At 38.7% G+C, this 23,254-nt stretch overlaps 1 protein-coding gene across 2 annotated transcripts in view; it reads right to left on the reverse strand.

Annotated features, from left to right (window-relative positions):
• The window catches only part of UHRF2 (ubiquitin like with PHD and ring finger domains 2), a 93,620-nt gene that overhangs the window by 17,407 nt on the left and 52,959 nt on the right, over nucleotides 1–23,254 (reverse strand). For both annotated transcript variants that reach the window (XM_004047791.5, XM_055350600.2), the window contains exons 5-9: nucleotides 14,164–14,273; nucleotides 11,848–12,034; nucleotides 7,892–8,015; nucleotides 7,559–7,666; nucleotides 2,749–2,853 (exon numbers count right to left, since the gene is read on the reverse strand). In XM_004047791.5, coding sequence (XP_004047839.1) covers nucleotides 2,749–2,853; nucleotides 7,559–7,666; nucleotides 7,892–8,015; nucleotides 11,848–12,034; nucleotides 14,164–14,273 — 634 coding nt within the window. The remainder of the gene's footprint in view (nucleotides 1–2,748; nucleotides 2,854–7,558; nucleotides 7,667–7,891; nucleotides 8,016–11,847; nucleotides 12,035–14,163; nucleotides 14,274–23,254) is intronic.

The raw sequence follows: 23,254 nt of genomic DNA on the forward strand, positions 1-23,254 counted from the left end.
AATTAGAAAATGGCCAAAAAACCTGAACTGCTATACTACTAAAGAGGCTATACAGATGGCAAATAAGCAAACGAATCACGTCCAACAATAAGATATCACTACACACCTATCAGAATGGCTAAAACAAAAAACAGCAACAACAGCGAATGCTGCTGAGATGCAGAGAAACTGTATCACTCATATACTGCCGATAGGAACGTAAAATGGTAGTCACTGGAGAAAACAGTCTGGCAGTTTCTTTAAACAACTAAACATGCAACTGCCACATGTGACCCAGGAATTGCACTTCTGGGGCATTTATTCCAAAGAAATAAAGACTTATGTTTACAAAAAACCTGTTCACAAATATTTACTGTAGCTTTATCTGTAATAGCTAAAAACTCAAAAGAACCCAGCTGTTCTTCCATGAGTAAATGATTAAATGAACTGTGGTACATCCACACCATGGACTAGTACTCATCAATAAAAAGAAATGAACTATTGATACATGCCACAATCTCCAGAGAATCATGCTGAGTGGAAAAAGCCAGTCCTAAAGGTTAATATATAATATGCTACATACTTCCATTTATAAAAATTCTTGAAGTGAGAAAATTACAGGAAGAAATGAGGCTGGGAGCAGTGGCTCACGCCTGTAATCCCAGCACTTTGGGAGGCTGAGGTAGGCGGGTCACTTGAGGTCAGGAGTTTGAGACCAGCCTGGCCAACATGGTGAAACCCCACCTATACTAAAAATACAAAAATTAGTCAGACATGGCGATGCATGCCTGTAGTCCCAGCTACTCGGAAAGCTGTGCCAGGAGAATCACTTGAACCTGGGAGGCAGAGGTTGCAGTGAGCTGAAATCGCATCACTGCCCTGTAGCCTGGAAGACAGAGTGAGACTCTACCTCAAAAAAAAAAAAAAAAAAAAAAAAAAAAGACTCGGCACGGTAGCTCATGCCTGTAATCCCAGCACTTTGGGAAGCCGAGGTAGGCAGATCACCTGAGGCCAGGAGTTCCAGACTAGCCTGGCCAATATGGAGAAACCCCATCTCTAGTAAAAACACAAAAATTAACCGGCCGCCTGTAATCCCAGCTATTCAGGAGGCTGGTTGCAGCGAACTGAGATGGCACCATTGCACTCCAAGCTGGGCGACAAGGGCAAGATTCCATCTCAAAAAAAAAAAAAAAAAAAAAGAAAAAGAGAAAAGATTAGTGGTTGTCAGAGGTTAAGAAGCAGTGGGGGGGCTACATCTGATAGGTGTAGCTATAAAAGGGCAACACAATAATGGAAACTGTGGTAATATAAATGTTCAGCCCGACTGTATAGTGTCAATATCCTGGTTCTGATCTTGTACTATATAGTTTTGCAAGATGTCACCATTGGGAAAAACTGGGTAGAGGGCACAGGATCCCCTTCCCGCATTTTTTTTTTTAAGGAGACAGGGTCTTGCTCTGTCACCCAGGCTGGAGTGCTGCGCTGGCATGATTATAGCTCACTACAGCCTCGACCTCCTGAGCTCAAGCAATCCTCCTGCCTCATCCTCCTGAGTAGCCGGGACTACAGGCACATGCCACCACACCCAGCTAATTTCTCTGTTTTTTTGGTAGGGACAGGGCTTTGCCACATTGCCCAGGCTGGTCTTGAACTCCTGAGCTCAAGAGATTCACCCACTTCAGCCTCTCAAAGTGCTGGGATTACAGGCATGAGCCACTGGATTTGGCCCTCTGTATTGTTTCTAATGCTACATGTGAATCTACAACTATCTCAAAATAGTAAGTTTAATTTTAAAAAATAAACTCTATAGATTTAACACTGGAACCAGTTTTTATTTTTTAAAAGAGAAAACTTAAAGAAGAATGACAAAAAAAAGCTCTATAGAGGATGGGCACCGTGGCTCACGCCTATAATCCCAGCAGTTTGGGAAGCCAAGGTGCGCAGATCATCTGAGGTCAGGAGTTTGAGACCAACCTGGCCAACATGGCGAAACCACAGCTCTACTAAAAATACAAAAATTGACCGGGTGTGGTGGCTCACGCCTGTAATCCCAACACTTTGGGAGGCCAAGGCGGGAGGATCACCTGAGGTCAGGAGTTCGAGACCAGCCTGGCCATTGTGGTGAAACCCCATTTCTACTAAAAATACAAGAATTAGCCAGGCACAGTGGTGCATACTTGTAATCCCAGCTACTCAGGAGGTGGAGGCAGGAGAATCGCTTGAACCTGGGAGGAGGAGATTGCAGTAAGCCGAGACTGAGCCACTGCACTCCAGTCTAGGTGACAAGAGTAAAACTCCGCCTCAAAAAATAAATACATAAAAATACAAAAATTAGCCAGGTGTGATGGCAGGCGCCTGAAATCTCACATACTTGGGAGGCTGAGGCAGGAAAATCACTTGAACCCAAAGGCAGAGGTTGCAGGGAGCTGAGATCACACCACTGCACTCCAGCCCAGGTGATATAGCGAGACTCCATCTCAAAAAAAAAAAAAAAAAAAAAAAAAAAAAAAAAGGAAAAAAAAATAAAAGCTCTATAGAGAATGTGTTTACCTTATAATAATCACTTAACAAACACATATAAGTCAAACCAGTACATGTAAAGAATAAACACTGTCAAATGATTTACTTTCTAACTTGTATAAAACTGATTACTTCAACAAAAACTGTGCTAAAAAGACACAACAGTATTTGATGTATCCTAGGCAAAGCTACTGTATTTTACAAATGGTCAAGGCAGGTACTAATGGGTAAGGTTGTATAATGACTTACGACTTCATCCGCAAATCCACCAGCCAGTACAAGAGAATAAGCCCCATCATTACTTCGACCATGAATTCCACCAACATGGGGTCTGTGAACACCTGCTTCGCTCACCTATAAAACAATTAAAGAGAGTCTCAAAATACCTCTGAACAGTTCAGATACATTTACAAAATGCTTTCATATATATTATTGGTACCTAAAGACCCAAGAAGTGAGTCTCACAGAGTTCTATCTTTTGCTCTCTCATTTTAAATCTCCTGGTACCTAAAGATCCAAGAAGTGCGTCTCACAGAGTTCTATCTTTTGCTCTCTCATTTTAAATCTCCTCAAACATATCCTTTAGGTTCTGAGAATTCTAAAACTGATTGCGTAGAATTCTGAGTTGCACAATAACTAGTAAATAATCATCTTATGTCTACTGGAACTTCCAGCTCAACTCAGCTAAAAGAGGACTACCAGCAGTCCATACCGTTTCTCTCTTATTTCTAGTCTTGGATAGTGGCCCTGTTGCCTACCTAGTTCGTGAAGTCAAAAATGCAGGAGTTATTTTAGCCCCATTCTTCTCCCTTATTCCTCAAACCCTTTTGGTTACAAGGATTGCTGATTTTACCTCCTAAATTTCTCAAATCCATCTTCTTGTACTTCCACTGTTCAATTGTAGTTTAAGTCATGAATGCTCACAACAGATCCTTTTTTTACTGCCTCTAGTTTTGCTCCTTCAAACCCATCCTATCTATCACAAACTGGATGATTCTTTTAAAAATAATTCTGCTTTTGACTTCCAACTTCTTAAAATATATTAAGTGGTCACACAGTATCAAACCCAAGTCAACATGATTTATTACCCTCTCTAAATATGGCTCCTATCTATTTTTCCTAGCCTTATCTGCAGCTTCTCCTTCAAGGAACATATATGCCTGAGCCAAAACTACTCAATATTACCCAAACATGCTATCCATTTCTACTTCAATGGATGACTGCTTTTCCCCTCGTATCTTCATTCCTGCCTCACTGAAACAAGTGTCACTTCTTTGTGAACTTCAAACTCCCTGAAAAGGTATTGCAGTTCATCTGTTGGTCATACAATTGGTTTTTTTTTTTTTTTTTTGGTAGAGACAGGGGTCTCACCATGTTGCCCAGGCTGGTCTTTAACTCCTGGGCTCAAGCAATCCTCCTGCCTCAGCCCCCAAGAGTGTTGGGACTACAGTGTGAGCCACCACGCCTGGCCAATACAATTGTTCTTAGCAGAGTAAAGGAAACTGAATTCAAGCTTGCACAATAATTTGGGGCGGCGGGCGGGGGTGGAAAGGCACTTTAGAAGCTTTTAGAAGCCAACAAGAAGGTGACAGCAACAGAACCTGGAAAGGTTTTGGCTTTTGAAACACCTCAGCAGAAGGTACCATTTGATCTCCCCACCTCATCAACCCTGGCCAAAATAATCTGTTTTTCCTACATCTTCCCTACTTTCTAAATAGCAAATCCATCTCACTAGATGCTCAGGAAAACAACCTCATAGTCATCTTAGACTATATAAGGAGGCTTTCAGAGTTTAGAAAATAAATACGTGACAGACATGTATACAAAAAAAAGATGCAAAAAAATAAGGCAATTAGAAATACACAAAGTGTATTTTTACTATATTTATAGTAGTATATTCAATTTATATACAATATTTCATTGTATTTATAGATCCAAAGTCATAACCTAAACTTTGAATACTGGTTCAACCAAAATTATAATACAACTATTGCAAAGATAAGAGAACCCAGAGAGTATTGAACTAAATGTTTCATCTTCCACAGAAAGAAGTTAATATGGCCGGGCACGGTGGCTCACGCCTGTAATCCCAGCCCTTTGGGAAGCCAAGGCTGGTGGATCACCTGAGGTCGGGAGTTTGAGACCAGCCTGACCAACATGGAGAAACCCCATCTCTACTAAAAATACAAAATTAGCTGGGCATGGTGACGTATACCTCTAATACCAGCTACTTGGGAGGCTGAGGCAGGAGAACTGCTTGAAACCAGGAGGCGGAGGTTGCGGTGAGCCGAGATTGTGCCACTGCACTCCAGCCTGGGCAACAACAGCAAAACTCCGTCTCAAAAAAAAAAAGAAAGAAAGAAAGAAAGAAAGAAGTGAATACAACTAAATGATGAGTTAAAAAAAAAAGTATAAATACATTATTTATTAATAGAAATAAGAAGGTAGGGCAAGGCACAGTGGCTCACACCTGTAATCCCAGTACTTTGGGAAACTAAGGCAGGAGAAATTGACCCCAGGGATTCAAGATCAGTCTGGGCAACATGGTGAAACCCAGACTCTACAAAAAAAAAACAAAAACACAAAAATCAGCTGGGTGTGGTGGTGTGTGCCTGTAGTTTCAGCTACTCTGGTGGCTCAGAGTAAAGGACAGCTTGAGCCCAGGAGGGGACTGTGATTATGGCACTGCATCCAGGAGGAGGGGGGAGGAGGGAGGAGGGAAGAGACAGGAGGGAGGAGGGAGGAGGGAGGAGGGGGGAGGAGGAGGAGGAGGAGGAGAAGCTGCTGCCACACCTGCCACCACCGCTGCCACTAAGCCTATAATCCCAGTGCTTTGGGAGGCCAAGGCTGGAGCACTACTTTAGGCCAGGAGTCTGAGACTAGCCTGGGTAACATAGCATGACCCTGTCTCTACCAAAAAACAAAACAAAACAAAAACACAGCCAGGCATGGTGGTATACATCTTTACATCTTTAGTCCTAGCTAGGTGGAATGATCACTTGAGCCCAGAAATCTGAAGTTACAGTGAGCTGTCATTGCTACTGTACTCCAGCCTGGGTGATAGAGCAAGACCCTGTCTCTTAAAAAAAAAAAAAAGAAAGAAAGAAATAAGAAGGTAAATGCATAGTAGACAACTAAAATTTTAAAGTGGCTGCCTCTGAGAAACAGAAAATGATGATGAAGCCGGGCGCAGTGGCTCACGCCTGTAATCCCAGCACTTTGGGAGGCTGAGACAGGCAGATCACCTGAGGTTGGGAGTTCGAGACCAGCCTGACCAACATGGAGAAACCCTGTCTCTACTAAAAATACAAAATTAGCCAGGCGTGGTGGTGCATGCCTGTAATCCCAGCTACTTGGGAGGCTGAGGCAGGAGAATTGCTTGAACCCGGGAGGTAGAGGTTGTGGTGAGCCAAGATCGTGTCATTGCACTCCAGCCTGGGCAACAAGAGTGAAACTCTGTCTCCAAACAAACAAACAAAAAGGATAAAACTACGGCGCGTTTTTAAAATATAAATTATTTACTAGTATTTAATATATACATAGCTTTTTAAGCCATTTTTATGTATTACAGTTGGCCCACAGGTTCCACATCTGCCGAGTCAAGAGAGTAAAAAATATTTGGGAAAAATAAACAGACAGCTGTGTCTGTACTGAATCTGTCCAGACTTTTTCTTGTCATGATTCTGCAAACAATACAGTGTTAACAACTATTTACACAGCATTTACACTCTATTAGGTATTATAGGTGATTTAACGTATAAAGGAGGATGTGCATAGGTTATATGAAAATACTGCACCATTGTATAAAGGATTTTTTTTTTTTTTTTTTTTTTTTGGAGACAGAGTCTCGCTCTGTCACCCAGGCTGGAGTGCAGTGGCACAATCTCGGCTCACTGCAACCTCTGCCTCCTGGGTTCAAGCAATTCTCCTACCTCAGCCTCCTGAGTAGCTGGGATTATAGGCGCTTGCCACCACACCTGTCTGATTTTTGTATTTTTAGTAGAGATGGGTCTCACCATGTTGGCGAGGCTGGTTTTGAACTCCTGGCCTCAAGCGATCTGGCTGCTGCGGCCTTCCAAAGTGCTGAGATTACAGGTGTGAGCCACCACACAAGCCTGAGCTTGTGTGCAATTTGAGCATCCACAGACTTTGGTGTCTATAGGGGATCTTGGAACCAATCACCCACAGATACCAAGGGATAAGTGTAGGTTATCTAAATGTTATATTATATTAAAGGTCTAAGTACCAGGGCCATTCAATATAAAAATTAAAGCCAGGCCGGGCGCGGTGGCTCATGCCTGTAACGGGAGGCCAAGGCAGGTGGATCACGAGGTTAGGAGATCGAGACCATCCTGGCTAACATGGTGAAACCTCGTCTCTACTACAAATACAAAACATTAGCCAGGCGTGGTGGCAGGCGCCTGTAGTCCCAGCTACTTGGGAGGCTGAGGCAGGAGAATGGCGTGAACCCATGAGGCGGAGCTTGCAGTGAGCTGAGATCTCACCACTGCACTCCAGCCTAGGCAACAGAGCAAGACTCTGTCTCAAAAAAAAAAAAAAGGCCCCTCTTATTTAATATTCAGAATCCTGGGTGTCTGTAATTGGAAATGGGAAATTATTTTATTCTCGGATTAGCTGGCACTTCCTCTGCCCAACGACTTAGCATTTGTCCAGGAGGATAAATCCCAGAAACAACACCTGAAACAAGCTTAGAGTTCCACGACATTCAATGAGAATTTGCCACATGATTCAAGTTTAATATTTCAAATGCTAAATTTTTGGCAGGGAAGGCTGTTTAGAAAGCTTAACAATAATGGTTACGACCACAACTATAACAGAACAGTAAAAACAAACTGATGAAAATGCATAGCTAATGCCCAATTCTGTGATGTATGTTCCTTTGTTAACCTCCAGGAAGAGTACACCCATCCTAAAAAATATATTTCATTCTAACAAGTGAATGTCGTGTGTTAGGTTCACTTACAATCAACAGACATTAACATTGCTATAATCTGATAGCCAATTCTCCCCTTTCAACTAAGCCAATGTTAAAACATACCTGAACTCTAAATCTCCAAGTTGATCCAACAGGAATACCAGGAATGGGTCCATAATGATTAGAAGGGACAATAGTACATTCTCTCGTACGACCAACACAAGCCATTCCCTACAAGATGCAAAACAAACGTTGAGAAATCAGTTATGTTAAATTTTAATGAAAGCCCTTAATTCTGAGATGTGAATAGGAACCCAACTGTTTATGTAATTTAAGTACCATTGATATTAACAAATAATGATACTGTTTAATCTTTTATACCATTACTACTATTGGTATTAAAACATTATATATTATAACTTGCTATTAGGAAAAAAAGGGGAATTTCTTCTTTACCCTGCCCCAGTCTCTCCGGCTTTCAGTACTAGCTGACGGCATCTTTGCTTTCTTTTTACTCATCTTGAGTCTTTCACCAGCCTTTACAACTTCACTGGAATCAGTTTTACAAGAAGGACAATACCTTTAAAAGAAAAAAAAGAACGAAGGCATTTTCACAATACCATATTAAAGCTAGTAACAGAATATTAGCCTTCCTAGGTAAGAGCAAGTTTTAAGATGTATTATTTGGTATACATTACAGAGCTTTAACTGGCATTAAAATACTAAACTTTTCAAAATATTTACATGGTTAGGCTGGCTTTAAAAATATCCTTGTCATTCCTTTAGATAACTTATAAATCCTCAAATTCAGTTCAAAACTCAAAGCTATGAGATTCAAAATGATACCATGAACTCTAAACTTATCACTAACCCTGAGAATAGAAATTTGAAGTTCCTGTCATTAAAACAAAAGTAGCTAGATCTTCCTAGAACATTCAACTGTGTAACAGATACAACTCCCCATCTAAATTGGTTATTAGAATTCCCAGAGAAAAATGGTAGTTTATATAACAAGTATACAGGACTTCAAGGATGTTTGTTTATATTAACCTTATCGCTAGCTTCATTTTAATTGCTTATGCTTGTTTGTCCTTTAGCCTATTTGTAACTGATTACCCTACTGTAACTTGTATTTCATAAACTGCCTTGAATCTTTTCTAAAAAGCAAGGTATATGTCTACAGAATGAGAGGAGGCTATTCTTATGTCACCAAGCAAAGGAAACTCTGGGAATACTCTAACAAAGATCTAATGGCTACTGCCCAATTAATCTTAAATTTCTTTGCCCATACTTTCTATTTCACAATTATCTATTCTATGTAGCTTTTAGAGCAAAGAAGACTATGCCCACAAGTCAATACAATTATGAGATACTTTGCTGAGCACTACAGGAGAGAAAAATTTAAATAATTCAGTCCCTGATCTTGAGCAAATTATGTTTGAGAAGGCACTAAATACTATGAAGTAAAGTCCTTTCTAGTTAGGAAATCAGGAAGGCTTCCAAAAATAAACTGTCCTAAAGAAAAGCTGTATTTTATCTGATGGGCTCATCTTTATAACTAACTTTATTAAAGATTCTGTGATTTAAAGCAAGTATTATCTCTCTGATGAGAAAATTAGTGCACAGGTTAAATATCCAGACAATATGATCTGGAGAAGCAGAAAAGATTTAAGGTTAAGGAGTTTCAGGTGAAGCGAAAGACCTTGATACGAATGTAGAGATATATTCCAGAGTAATACAAAACACTCTTCTAATTATACCATCCTAAAGTCATCTCTGGGATTGATTCACTCCTTCAACAGGTTTGTTCAGAACCTCCTATGTGCAAGGCACTATTTTCGTGCTGGGGATAAATGTTTGTGATAAAAATGTTTGTACATAGTAGTGAAGGAAAGCCAGAACATACACGGAAAGAATTTCAGAAAGTGTTAAGTGGAAATACATCAGGGTTATATGTGACAAGAGTGACTAGAAGTGGTATGCTTCTTACAGTAGATAACCTAAGAAAAGCATTCCTGGCAAAGAAACAGTTAAGTGCAAAGGTCCTGAGGCATAAAAAGAAATGGTATGCTTTGAGGAAGATAAAGGTGGGTAGAGACCAAGGTTAGTAAGTAAACAGGTTAGTGATAAGCAACCGAAGTTAGAGAGTAGACATGGACCAGGTCATAAATGGTAAGGGCTTAGATTTTTTTTATTCTAAGTGAAATAGGAAGACATTAGAGGGTTTCAAACAGACGAATGATCTAATTCAGGCCTTTTTAAGCTCATTCTGCTGCTATGGGAGAACGGATAGTACATGGAAGCAAAGAGTCTAGTTAGACATCTGTTATAGAAGTTCAAGGAAGAGATGGTAGTTTGGGCTGGGAGGTGAGAATGGAGAAATATTAAGAACTGTCAAAATCTACTGAGGTAGAGTATGTGAAAGAACAAAAGAAGAATTGGGATGAAGTTTAGCTTTCTGGCATGAACAAGTAGATAAAATGATTAGTACTATTTAATGAAGACTGGGGGAGGAGCAGGATTTTAGGGAGTTTGTGGAAATCAAGAACTCCATCTGGACTAATTTTGTGATCCCAGTCAACTAACCAATTGCATATAGGAATATAAAGCCCAGGGGAAATTAGATATGAAGACATAAATTCAGAACTATTAGCTTGGTATTTAACATCTCATAATTGGACGAGATCATCTAGGGAACAAGCATAGTTCCCTAGCATAGAAAATAAGTGGATGGTGCTTTGGCAGGGTTGGGGGTGGGGGTGGATGGGGTGCTCTGAAATCTGGTAGGTGACGGGAACCCAACAAGAGACTAAGAAGGAAAGGCCAGTGAAGTAGGTAGAAAATCGGGATTACCTGATCTCAAATCTATAAAACAGAGTAACCAGCTAAGCAGTTGAGTAAGGAATGAGAACTGACCCTTAGGTTTAGACATAAAAAGTGTCTGTGAACCTGACATAAGCAGATACAGTGGAAGGAAAGCTAGACTGGAGTGCTGAAGTATGAATAGGAGAGGAAATGGAAACAATTAGTAGAGATAGCTCTTGAGAATCTTTGCATGAAAGAAGCAGAGAATGGGGTAGGCAGCCAGTGGGAGAAATGGGATCAAGGAAGGTTTGTGTGTATTCTGAAAATTCAAGAGATTCTAGAATGCTAATGAGAATGATCTAGTAATGGCAACGTGGGAGAGGAATTAACTGAAGAAGTGAAGTTTCTGGAAAGACTATGGAACTGTGAGAGCAGGTGAAAGAGTGTATTTTAGAGAAGCAGGAATATGCCATCCATTGAACAAGAAAGAAGGAAAATATGAGACGTCAGAGGAAATAGTTATTAGCGATGGTAAAATTCAGAGTGTGATCATATGAGGTAGTAGTAGGAGGTAAAAGGAAGAAGATATATCCTTTCCCCCTTTCTCTCACCTCTACAGCCTGTCATAATACAGCAATTGCCTTCCCAACAGGTTAGGGAGAGATCAAAGGAACAATCTGTTTTTCACAGATACCAATTACCCACTTGTGACATCAGTTATTTCTGACTCAGTCGTCTGTCTTACTTAAAAACGCTCACCAGTAGCAATATGGCACATAGTTTAAAAAGAAAAAACCTCCTTAACATGGTATTAAAAGGTTCAACTTTGGACACATTTTTCCCAGTCTCTTTTCTAATAACTTCTTTTTGTAGTTATCACCATGCCATAGGAGAAAAATAGATTTTGGCAAGTATAATTGGAGCCTTCTTCAATGTATCAACGTCACAGGATTAAATACAGTAATCCATATAAACCACTTTGTTAGTGTTTAGTAAATATTAAGTACTATTATAGAACATAACAAGGATATCTAACATGGTTAGGGGTAGAGGACCATCCATAAAGGATTACCAGAGGAAGCCACATTTAACTGAAAAGCTGAAGGATTAGTATCATCTTGAAGTTAACCAAAGAGGGTAATGTTTCCAGGATAAAAATATGTCAAGTGTGACAACCTGAAAAAGAACATGGCTTACTTAAGGAGTTGAAAGATATTTAATCTGGCTACAGTGTAGAGTATTTGGGGAAATGAAAGAGGAAAGTGGTAAGAAATACAGCTGGAGAAGCAACTAAATATCACACAGGGTCCTCCTGTAAGGCAACATAAACCATCTGAAGCAGCAAAGCAACACAATCAGACTTGCATTTTTGAATGAACAGAGTCTATTATCAGAGAAGAAACGGAAGGGATTAAAAAATGGAGCAAGAGATGGTTCAGAGGTTGTTACAGTAATTGAATAGAGCTATGAATGCTAAGTAACCACTGGCCATAACATTTTAAGCACTTTTATATTATGTATCTTTAGAAATCTACTTTTCGTGGTTCAAATACATATTTCATGTTTACACAGCAAGAACAACAACAACAAAAACCTGATAATCATACCAGTATTCCTCTTCTGGGACTTTATCCAAAGGTGGATTCAGACAGTAAATATGATAAGCCACATTACATTCATCACATAGAAGCTGCATGTTGGGTTCATGTTTCCCACCACATACACGACAGGAGCAAGAATGACATTTCTTTTCTGGGTCTCCACCACACAGGTCACATTCAGGGTCATTTCGCCCTATTAAGAACAAAATTATAGCAAGTCTAGTCTTAAAACATTTTTTATATCTATGAAATCTCATAAAGAAAAGCCCATGGAAACAGCATTTTTTTTTTTTTTTTGAAATGGAGTTTTGCTCTTGTTACCCAGGCTGGAGTGCAATGGCGTGATCTTGGCTCACTGCAACCTCTGCCTCCCGGGTTCAAGCGATTCTCCCGCCTCAGCCTCTCGAGTAGCTGGGATTACAGGCATGCGCCACCACGCCTGGCTAATTTTTTTATTTTTTAGTAGAGATGGGGTTTCTCCATGTTGGTCAGGCTGGTCTCAAACTTCCAACCTCAGGTGATCTGCCCGCCTCAGCCTCCCAAAGTGCTGGGATTACAGATGTGAGCCACCGCACCCGGTCTTTTTTTTGAGATGGAGTCTCACTCTGTCACCCAGGCTGGAGTGCAATGGCGCCAATCTTAGCTCACTGCAGCCCCTGCCTCCTGGGTTCAAGTAATTCTCCTGCCTCAGCCTCCAGAATAGCTGGGATTACAGGCGCCTGCCACCACACCCAGCTAATTTTTGTATTTTTAGTAGAGACAGGGTTTCACCATGTTGGCCAGACTGGTTTCAAACTCCTGACCCCTCAGGTGATTCACCAACCTTGGCCTCCCAAACTGCTGTCACCCAGCCAGCATACAGCTTTTCTAATGAAAAGAAAGGAACCAAAAAGAATAATCAAGTGTGAAGTTTTAAGAATAAATGCCTGAGGCCAGGCGTGGTGGCTCATGCCTGTAATACCAGCACTTTAGGAGGCTGGGTTGGGCGGATCACGAGCTCAGGAGTTCGAGACCAACCTGGCCAACACAGTGAAACCCCGTCCCTACTAAAAACACAAAAGTTAGCCAGGCATGGTGGTGGGTGCCTGTAATCCAAGCTACTCGAGAGGCTAAGGCAGGAGAATCGCCTGAACCCAGGAGGCAGAGGTTGCAGTGAGCCGAGATTGCGCCACTGCACTCCAGCCTGGGCAACAAGAGCAAAACTGTCTCAAAACAAAAAACAAAAAACAAACAAAAAAAGCCCCACCATGAATTAAAAGACCTAGAATCTAATCCTATCTCTGTTACCAAATATTTGATATCAAGTAAGAAAAATCTGTAAAATGAAGAGGTACAGCTGCATTCTAACCTTCTAATGTTTATATAAGCCTCATTTATTACCTCCCAGAAATTCAAGGCTCAATCAGCACTATAATTCTAAGGCTTTACTCGTGTAAAAATAAATCTCATTATTAAAAACTAAACTTGGGTGGCTAACAAAATTACAGAAACAGGCTTTTTCTTTGGACAGAATCTATAACAGAAGAAACAGCAAGAAACGCATCAACAGATAAAAAGACAATATGATATATACATATACAATAAAATATTATTCTGCCATAAAAAATAATAGAATCCTTTCATTTACAACATAGATGAAACTGGAGAACATTATGTTAAGTGAAAGAAGCCAAATACAGAAGGACAAATGTGACATGTTCTCTTCCATATGTGGGAGCCAAAAAAAATTGATCTTGTGCAGGTGGAGAATAGAATGATGATGGTTATCAGAGTCTGGGAAGGGAAGTGGGACAGGGGATAAAGAAGGGTTGGCTATAGGGTGCAAAGATACAGTTGGACAGAAGGAATAAAATCTAGTATTCAGAAGCACGATGGGGGGACTACAGTTAACATTTATTGTATGTTTCAAAATCACTAAAAGAATAGATTTGGAATGTTCCCAACACACACAAAAAATGATAAATGTTTGAGGTGATGAATATCCCAATTTCCCAGATTTGATCATTTACACACTGTATGCCTGTATCAAAATATCACATATACTCCTTAAATATCTACAACTATTATATATCCATAAATATTTTTAAAATAAAATAATAGCAATAAAATACCAAGATAATATATTTCTTCAAAAATAACACTTTATCATTTAGGAAAAATTCATTAAAACAAAATGAATCTTAGATCAAAACTGTTGTCTTGAAAATAAATTTGTATGGTCTACAGTTTTATACTTCCTTCCAAGTTATTCACTGACCAGTAAAAATAAAGTTCAATCATGTACAACACATGTAGTCTAAGCCCAAAAACAAAAATCCATACTTAAAAACTTTCCATCTGCAAATGAAAGAGGATGGGCTCCAGGTCTCTCAATCTTGAAGATTTCATCTACAGATATTATCTTGCAGTCATTTAATGTTCCTTCAGAACCCCTGTTTAAAAAAGGAAGAAAGGTTAACTTCTGCCAGCAAAATCTAAGGTATATACAAATAATAATTAAAAGACAGTTTGGAATCTCACTGAAATCTGTCTATTTATAAATTGAGATTAGAGCTATTCCAATCATTCTGAACTATTGTTTTCAATAGTAGGAAAAGTCCATAGTGATTAGTTAACATTCATAGTGTAATATGAGAAAAAAAATACAGACTTCATTAGATAATCTGGTAAGAAGTAGCTATCTTGTAAATTTAAAGACTAGATAAAATGGCACTCTGTCAATTAAAATGAAAGATTTAAATAACTTCCTGTTAAATCTGTGCAATATTAAACCTTTCTATCAAGAAATAAGGTATGTTTTCTGTTTGTTTTCTCCTTTGGTAGAATTTTAACATTTCTTTTATGTAAGCAATATATTTTCATATACTTTTGTGAAAATGTAATTACATGGGATAATTCTGTAACAATTTATTTAAAAAATCTACAAAAAATAAATTTCCAATAAATATAATTTCTAGGCAAAAATAAGATGCCCATTTCATAAAGTCTTTCAAATACTAAACCATACTTGTCAGACTCAATTCATATTTGTTTGTATATACTTCTTCAAAGTTTCCTACTATGGGTGTGGATTTGTACATTTCTCCATTTATTTATTTGTTTGTTTATATTATTTATTGAGATGGAGTCTCGCTCTGTCACCAGGCTGGAGTGCAGTGGTGCAATCTCGGCTCACTGTAGCCTCCACCTCCTGTATTCAGGCAATTCTCCTGCCTCAGCCTTCCAAGTAGCTGGGATTACAGGCCTGCGCCACCATACCCGGCTAATTTTTGTATTTTTAGTAGAGACAGGGTTTCACCATGTTGGCTGGGCTCGTCTCGAACTCCTGACCTCAGGTGACCTGCCCGCCTCGGCCTCCCAAAGTGCTAGGATTACAGGCATGAGTTACCACACCCAGCCCATTTCTCCTTTTAATCTGTTGGCTTTTGCTTTATTAGCTACAGATTTAAGAAGCCTAAATCTTACTGAATATCTTATCTCTAGTAATGCATTCTGAATCAAAAGTTTACTTTCTTTTGGTTAGCACTTGCTTGAAGACTTTTTCCATCCTTCCACCTTTTCTTTAAGAACTTTCAATGTGAAATACACAAATGTAAAAAACTGCATAAATGCATAGCTTAACCAATTATCAACATGCACATCCGTTGTGACCACCAATGAATGACAGAAGACATAGGAATATCAACTACCTCAGAAACCCTCACCTTGTCCCCTCACAACGAAAACTTCATGTCCTCCCAAGAGTTATATTTACCTTAATTTTTTTCATCATGTCACTTGTCTACCTCCCTAAAACAGTTTTGCCTGTGTTTGAAAAGTCTCTAATCTATAAATTCACATGCCATCTCTTTCCTCCTTGAAATCTGTTAACAAGTCCAACCATTTGTCCTATAGTGTTTCTCACAGTGTTGATTTTTGATATTTGCATTCCCAAAGTATGGGTTAAACAGTTTTTTCTGTCATTCGTATTTCTTGTACATTGGTAGCTGATCTGGAGCGTAGGTCAAAAAACTTTAAAAATAAAGTTTTATTAGAACTTAGTTATGCCATCTGATTTTTGTATTATCTATGGCTGGTTTCATGCTGTTAACAGGGGAGTTAAGTAGTTGTGACAGACCATCTGGCCCCCAAGTTAAACTATTTACTATCTGGCTCTTTACAGAAGAAAAATATTGCCAACTCCTGGGCTAAAGACTCAATCTCCATCAGATTTAGGTTCATTTTCTTGGTAAGATAATTTCATAGGTCTATTTCCATCAGGAAGCACCTATTTATTTATCTCTTTTCCTCTCCTGACGGCAGCTACTAATGCTCAATGCCTACATTAATTCTTTGGGGATTAGAAAATGTTGATATTCCCATTCTATCATTCCCTTCTCATCTCATTTACTTGGCACAATTTTACAGAGAAATGACCTCATTAAACTAGTTGGTGACCCAGTAGTATAGCTCATATAACAAAGATAAAATGCTGACTTAGCAGTTTTAAAAATAAATCATTCTCTAACAACTTCCATACTGACTGTGTTACTATGGACTCATGGATTTAAATATATTTGGTATGTCTCAACCCACTTTATTTTTCTTATCAATGTTCGAATTGTCTCATCTTTGACCAGTGGGAGCTTCCAGTTGACTCCCAAATCCTTCTGACGAGAACTTAGCAGACTTTGTGGGATTCCTTATTTGCATGACAAGATATTCCAGGTTCATCTTGCCCATTTTCTGCCCCCAGCCAGGAGTTTCTTTCAGTGGGAAAGGTATTTTGAGACCATAGTTAGGCACTAGGAAAGCTTACTGCAACTAGGTTGATTACTGTTTGTACCCTACACATTTTAAACATACACATTAATATACACACTCAAACACAAAACATCTCATGAGTTCATGCTAGTATTTTATATTCAAATTCAGGGCTAAAGGATATTTACTTTTTAAAAAAATTATGTGTCTTTTTTCCTTTTTCCCCCAACCAGAAAAATCCTAGTTCTTAAGGATACCAAAATTAGAATATTACAAATACTCCTTTGCTTTATCCAACATTACACGCAAGACATTGTTGCCAGCTGTCAATTACTGAAAACACTTTAAATTTTTTACATATTTCCCTTCTAGTTTTTAGTTATAATATAGCTAACTGTGTCAGGTCATAGAGCCAGTACATACTATACTTTCTCCTTTATGTTCAGTTAGTTCTGTTTCTAAATGTAAAAATATTTTAAATGTTTAGCACAACTCTTTATTTCAAATTATCTTCAGTCATCTTGATTGTCTGAACCTAGTTCTCCTGAAGATTCCTTAGGAAGGGTTCATGAGAACAATATTCCCCCAGTTTTGGAAGTTAACGACAATTTGTCTATAGCTGTTATACTAAAGGCTAGTTTGGCTTGACTTAAAATCCTTGGCTCTCCTTTACTTGACTAATGCTTTTCTGGAATGTTTTCCTTGTAAGCATGTTATACTGTTCCTTATTTTCTCACTCTCTTCTAACTTCATACAGAATTTAACATCGATCCTTTCGCTTATTTTCATAAGATAAATTTCCTGAACCCTTTAAAGGGTCTAACTTCATTTTTTGCTAGCAGCTATAGAGTACACATTTCTTGGAGAAAGAGTCAAAATTCTGGAGACTAAAATCTAATCTGATAGAAGACCAATCAGTGGCGGTCTGGGACCAATGCTACAGATGGTAGCGGTAACTGTAATGGGACCCAAGGGAACTTCTGGGAGTGATGAAAACATTGTGTTTTGATTAGTGGTGACACGCATATATCCATTTGTCAATGTTCACTGTATTTAAGATACACTTAAGGGTTAAGTACATATTACTGAATGTAAGTTATACCTCAAAAACAATTTTAAAAAGACAGCATGGAAGCTTATTTACTGAAATCTTTTGGCTATATTCTCCTCCCCTATTTCTAACTGGACCCCTTTTTCCTTTGTCTCTATTCTCCTGGTCCTACTTAGTTTGGAACCTATTCCCACCAGTTTCTTCTCAATATAGAGCTTTAGTCCTGGAATGGAGCTTTAACCGACCAATTTAAAGAGTTCAAAGAGTACTCTAGCCCCTTCAGATCTTACTGCAAACTGCTTGTACTTACTCATATGGGGGTGGGTCAGGAATCTGGGAGTAGCTTAGCTGGGTAGTTCTGGCTTAAGATCTTTCATGAGACTGCAGTTAAGCCATTGGTCAGGGGTGCAGTCTCATTTAAAGGCTCTACTCAGGGAAAATAAAAAAGCTGCCTGGATAGCCTCATCACATGCAGCTGGCTTCCCTCAGAGGGAGTGATCCAAGAGGGCGCACCCAAAATGGAAGCTGGTATCTTTTTAAAACCTCATCTTGAAGTGGTACAGCATCACTTACACCATATTCTATTGGTCACAAAGAGCCACTCTAGTAAAATATGGCTGAAAACCACATGAGGGTGAGTATTAGTAAGCAGGAATCACTGGGGGTTACCTTAAAAGATGGCTACCATAGCTACTATTTTCAAATTAGTTTGCTGAGCTAATTCATTATTTGGAATTCTTGGGCCCAACACATATTTCTCTTGCATAGCCACTGATACTACACAGGTCTTGAAGCTTTCCACTGTCTATCCCACCAGCTATTTGGGGGTTATACCATACCATCCTGTTTCATTGTAGATGTTGTCCATGAGTTTGTGAATTAGATAATTTAGTAATATTTTGCTCTATATTATCAGGACATTTAAGGGGATTTGAAAAGTCTTTGCTGTTGTCATCTTACAATCCCAACCATCCACCTCTTTTCAACTTCTGTGATTTTATATTTAAGGAGTCTTTCTTAAGAGTAGCATGTGGATTTTTTTATTTTAATCTAGTTTGTTGATCGTTGTCTTGAAATGCTTGACTCACAGTTAATATAAAGGCTGATACAGCTGTGTTTGTTTCTGCCATTTTACTGTATGTTTTCTAGTTTATCTGCTTCTTTTAGTCACAACTGCCTTATTTTGGATTAGACTAATATTTATTTTTTCACTTTCAGTGTGTTAATTTGTTAAAAATCCTTTATTTTTAGTAGTTGCATTAGAGATTGGACTGTGCAAACCTGTATAATCTACTTTAAATTTTACTTTCACTACTTCCCCAATGATGCCAGAATCTCACGACTTCATTTACCAACCCCATCTTCTGCATTATTGTTGTCACGCATTTTTTAATGTATATTTTAAAGTTCACTATTTAAAAAATTATTTATACTTACTCATACATTTACCCTTTCCCTGCTCTTAATTCTGTCCCATATTTCCATGTTTCCATCGGGAATCTCCTTCCTCCCACTTAAATAACTCCCTTTATTATTTCTCTTAGTGCCTGTCTGTTGATGGTGAATTCTTTCAGGTTTTGTTTGATAATATTTTTATTTTGGCTTTATTTTTGACAGGTATCTTCATGAAAAATATATTTTAAGTTGGGAAAAAAATTTTTTTTTTTTTGAGATGGAGTCTTGCTCTGTCACCCAGGCACGATCTCAGCTCACTGCAACCTCCACCTCCCAGGATCAAGCAGTTCTCCTGCTTCAGTCTCACAAATAGCTGGGGTTACAGGTGTGCACTACCACGCATGGCTAATTTTTTTATTTTTAGTAGAGACACGGTTTTGCCATGTTGGCCAGGCTGGTCTTGAATTCCTGACCTCAAGTGATCTGCCCGCCTTGGCCTTCCAAAATGCTGCGATTATATAGGCGTGAGCCACCACGCCCAGCTGGGAACGTTTTTAAATTAGTATTTTCACATGCCATTCCACTGTCTCCTAGCTTAAATTGCTTCTAATGAAAACTTGGTCATCTTCACTGTGTTATCTTTAGTTTTTAGCATTCTTTGTTTGTGATATACCACTGTGCATTTTCTTTATATTTATCCTGCTTAGAGCTTACAGAACTTCTTTGACCTGAACTGGTATCTTTAATCTGTTTTGGAAATTTTGGGCTATTATATTTTCAAATACTGTTTTCACTCTACTCTCTTCTTTAGGAATTCCAAATATAAATATATATATATATACACACATATATACACACATATGCGTATATATACATATATGTGTGTATATATACACGTATATATACATATATGTGTGTATATACACGTATATATACACACGTATATACATATATACGTGTGTATATATACGTATATACGTGTATATATATACATACACACACACACACACCTTTCACCAAGTCCTATGTGTCTAACACTCTTGTACTCTTGTGTTTTCCATGTTTCAGTATGGATAGTTTTTATTGACTTATCTTCTGGTTTCCTAATCCTATCTGCTGCTGTGTCTTATTTGTTATTTTTTTATGTTTTTTAATTTATTTTTTGAGACGGAGTCTCGCTCTGTCGCCAGGCTGGAGTGCAGTGGCGCAATCTTGGCTCACTGCAACCTCTGCCTCCCAGGTTCAAGTGATTCTCCTGCCTCAGCCTCCCGAGTAGCTGGGACTACAGGCACCTGCCACCACGCCCAGCTAATTTTTGTATTTTCAGTAGAGACGGGGTTTCACTATGTTGGCCAGGATAGTCTTGATCTCTTGACCTCATGATCCACCTGCCTCGGCCTCCCAAAGTGCTGGGATTACAGGCGTGTGCCACGGTGCCTGGCCCTTATTTGTTATTAAATCAATTTAACAAGGTCTTAGGAAACTATAATTCTCAGTTCTAGAATCTCCATATAATTATTTTGTGAATTCCAATTCTCAGCTGAAATTCACCATGTTTTCAGCATATTAATCACAGTTACTTGAAAGTTTCTCTGATAACTTGAATTATCAAGATCACCTATGGGTCTATTCCCATAATTGGTATTCATTCCTTCTGTTTTCTGATTATGTGGCACCGCCTTTTGGCAGAATGGCATTTTTGGCTCCATCATGGAACCAAAAGCTTCAGATATTATCTTATATAAAGGAAAGTTCAACCTTCCTACTGCTGGAGAGATACTGTGGTGGTTTAACATTTAATCAGCATCTATGCTGAGTCAAGGCTGGTTTATAGTCTTTAAGTAAGATTTAGTCTACCTGCATGCCTTAGCCATCCAGTTTTCAAACTAAAAGACCTACATATTCTGTGGAGCCATTACACCAGTTACCCTAAAATCTAGTGTATGCCTTCTAAGACTGCTGAAAATGCCACTTTTTACTACATTTCCAGCCTCTTGTCCAGCAGAAGTCCAGTATTCAACCAAAGCCCAAAGGTGAAAGCAGGCCATATGCTTGAGGCATCCCAAATATCTGCCAAAAGCTCTGCTGACTTCTCTTTCCAGCCTACTCCTAGCTGCTCTGAACTAGATTTTACACTGCATCCAGAATTAGCAGATTCCCTAGGGGCAAAACACAACTACAAAGCTACCTGCCTTATGAGATTCTTACCTCTCCAGAGACACACCCGCAGTGGTTCTCTTTGATTCTCTGGTGCATTCAAAGAGATGCCTATTTGATCGGGCTATTTAGTTGTTTTAGCTAAAAGCACTAATCTACTGCCAGCTGTCCCACCCTACCTGCAAACAGGTGCTTTCCATGTACTACTTTAAGTGATTCAATAAATGTCACAAATTCAAGGCCAAAGCCACTTTTTCACTTATGTACCATTTTTGTTAAAGGCTTATCAAGACACTCTTTATGCACAAAACTAAATGCCATTGATCATAATAAAAACATGCATATAATCAATTCATTCCCCAGGAAATATCCTATTTCACTGAATCTAATAGGCCGATACTTGTAAAACAATTTATGTGCTAATAAAAAAGAAACTAGACTGAAATCAGGCAGTCTAAGAATTCCCAAATAAAGCTGGGACACCAAATGGTAATCAGCAACTATAAGACACATTATGTAATTTCAAGTAAGAAAAAAAGACTGTGATGAGGTGTCTAAGGAACACCTTCAAATAAAGCTTAGACACCAACCCATTCTCACAGTTAAAATGAGAAGTAAACCACACCTTGCAGATAAAAAAAATTCTTGTTTCAATACTGCCACTGGGTATAAGGAAAAAAAAGCATCCTCCAAGAATTAAATGATAAGCTAGGATTCAGTCCGGTTCAGAGGCCTGAATTCATGCTACCTATGTGGTCTAAAAAGGCTCAAGCAGAGTATTTAAGTTAAAGTTAAATGGCACTCCCAAGTGACTAGTAAACAAGCAAATTCAAATCTTTGAAAGAATTCAACTTCTGTCAGCCCAACAGCAAATTTAACATACATTTTTATTTCAGAGATGTTAAAATACCAAAAAAAAACCACAACAAACTATTCTCTCGGAATCTATGAAATACCGTACTGAAAATCTATTGTAACTAGTGCCTAGAACAAGGCCTGGCACACAACAGCAAACAAAACAAACAAAACATTAACATTCCAGTGGTATGACAGGCAGAACAATGGGCCCCAAAGAGGTTCATGTCCTAATTCCAGGAACCTATAAATACGTTACCTCATATGGCAAAAAAGACTTTGCACATAAAAAACCTTGAAATGGGAAGATTATCCACGCAGATCCAATATAATCACAGGGGAAGGGGAGGCAGAGGAGAGAATATGAAGGGGATGTAGCCACAAAAAGAACTGTCAAAGAGATGCAACATCGTTGGCTTTGAAGGTGGAGAAAGCAGGTAACAAGCTAAGGCATGTAGGAGGCCTCTGAAACATGGTAAAGGCAAGAAAATGGGTTCTCCCTTAGAGTCTACAAAACTGAATCATATCCCTGCTAACAATGATTTTTGCCTAGTGAAATCCAAATCCATTTAAGATTTCTAACCTCCAAACTGTACTATGCTTTATTGTTTAAGCTACTATGTTTGTGGTAATTTGTTGTAGCAGCAATAGGAAACTAAATACAAATGGGGTGATAATAAATAAAATAAAGAATTCAGAATTCAGAAAAAGAGTAACGGATAATTTAAGTAGCTTATGTCTGGTATGTATGTGATTTTAAAAAGGGTGATCAAGAAAGGTAACTCTGAAGATACTTTTGAGCAGAGAACTGAAATAAGAGACAGAGTAAGTCAAATGAGTATCTGTGTAGGAGGGAACATCAAGTACAAAGGCCCCAAGGCAGGAGCATGTTTGCGTGATCAAGCAACACAAGGAGGCCAGCATGGCCGAAGCACAGTGACCAGTGACTTACAACTTGATATGCATATTAAGTATATATTCTGTAAGAAGCCATGTTCAATAAGAAGTATATCACTATAGAAATTTCTTAAGTATGAAAAAAATTTAGTAAATACATAAAACTCCGTAAAAATGACACTGAACCTAAAATGTATCTGTAGCTTTTTCTTTTTTTATTCTTTCTTTTTGAGACAGAGTCTCACTCTGTCGCCCAGGCTGGAGTACAGCGGCGTGATCTCTGCTCACTACAACCTCAGCCTCCTGGGTTAAAGT

This window comes from Gorilla gorilla, chromosome 13 (genome assembly GCF_029281585.2).
Source record: "Gorilla gorilla gorilla isolate KB3781 chromosome 13, NHGRI_mGorGor1-v2.1_pri, whole genome shotgun sequence".
Taxonomy (NCBI): domain Eukaryota; kingdom Metazoa; phylum Chordata; class Mammalia; order Primates; family Hominidae; genus Gorilla; species Gorilla gorilla.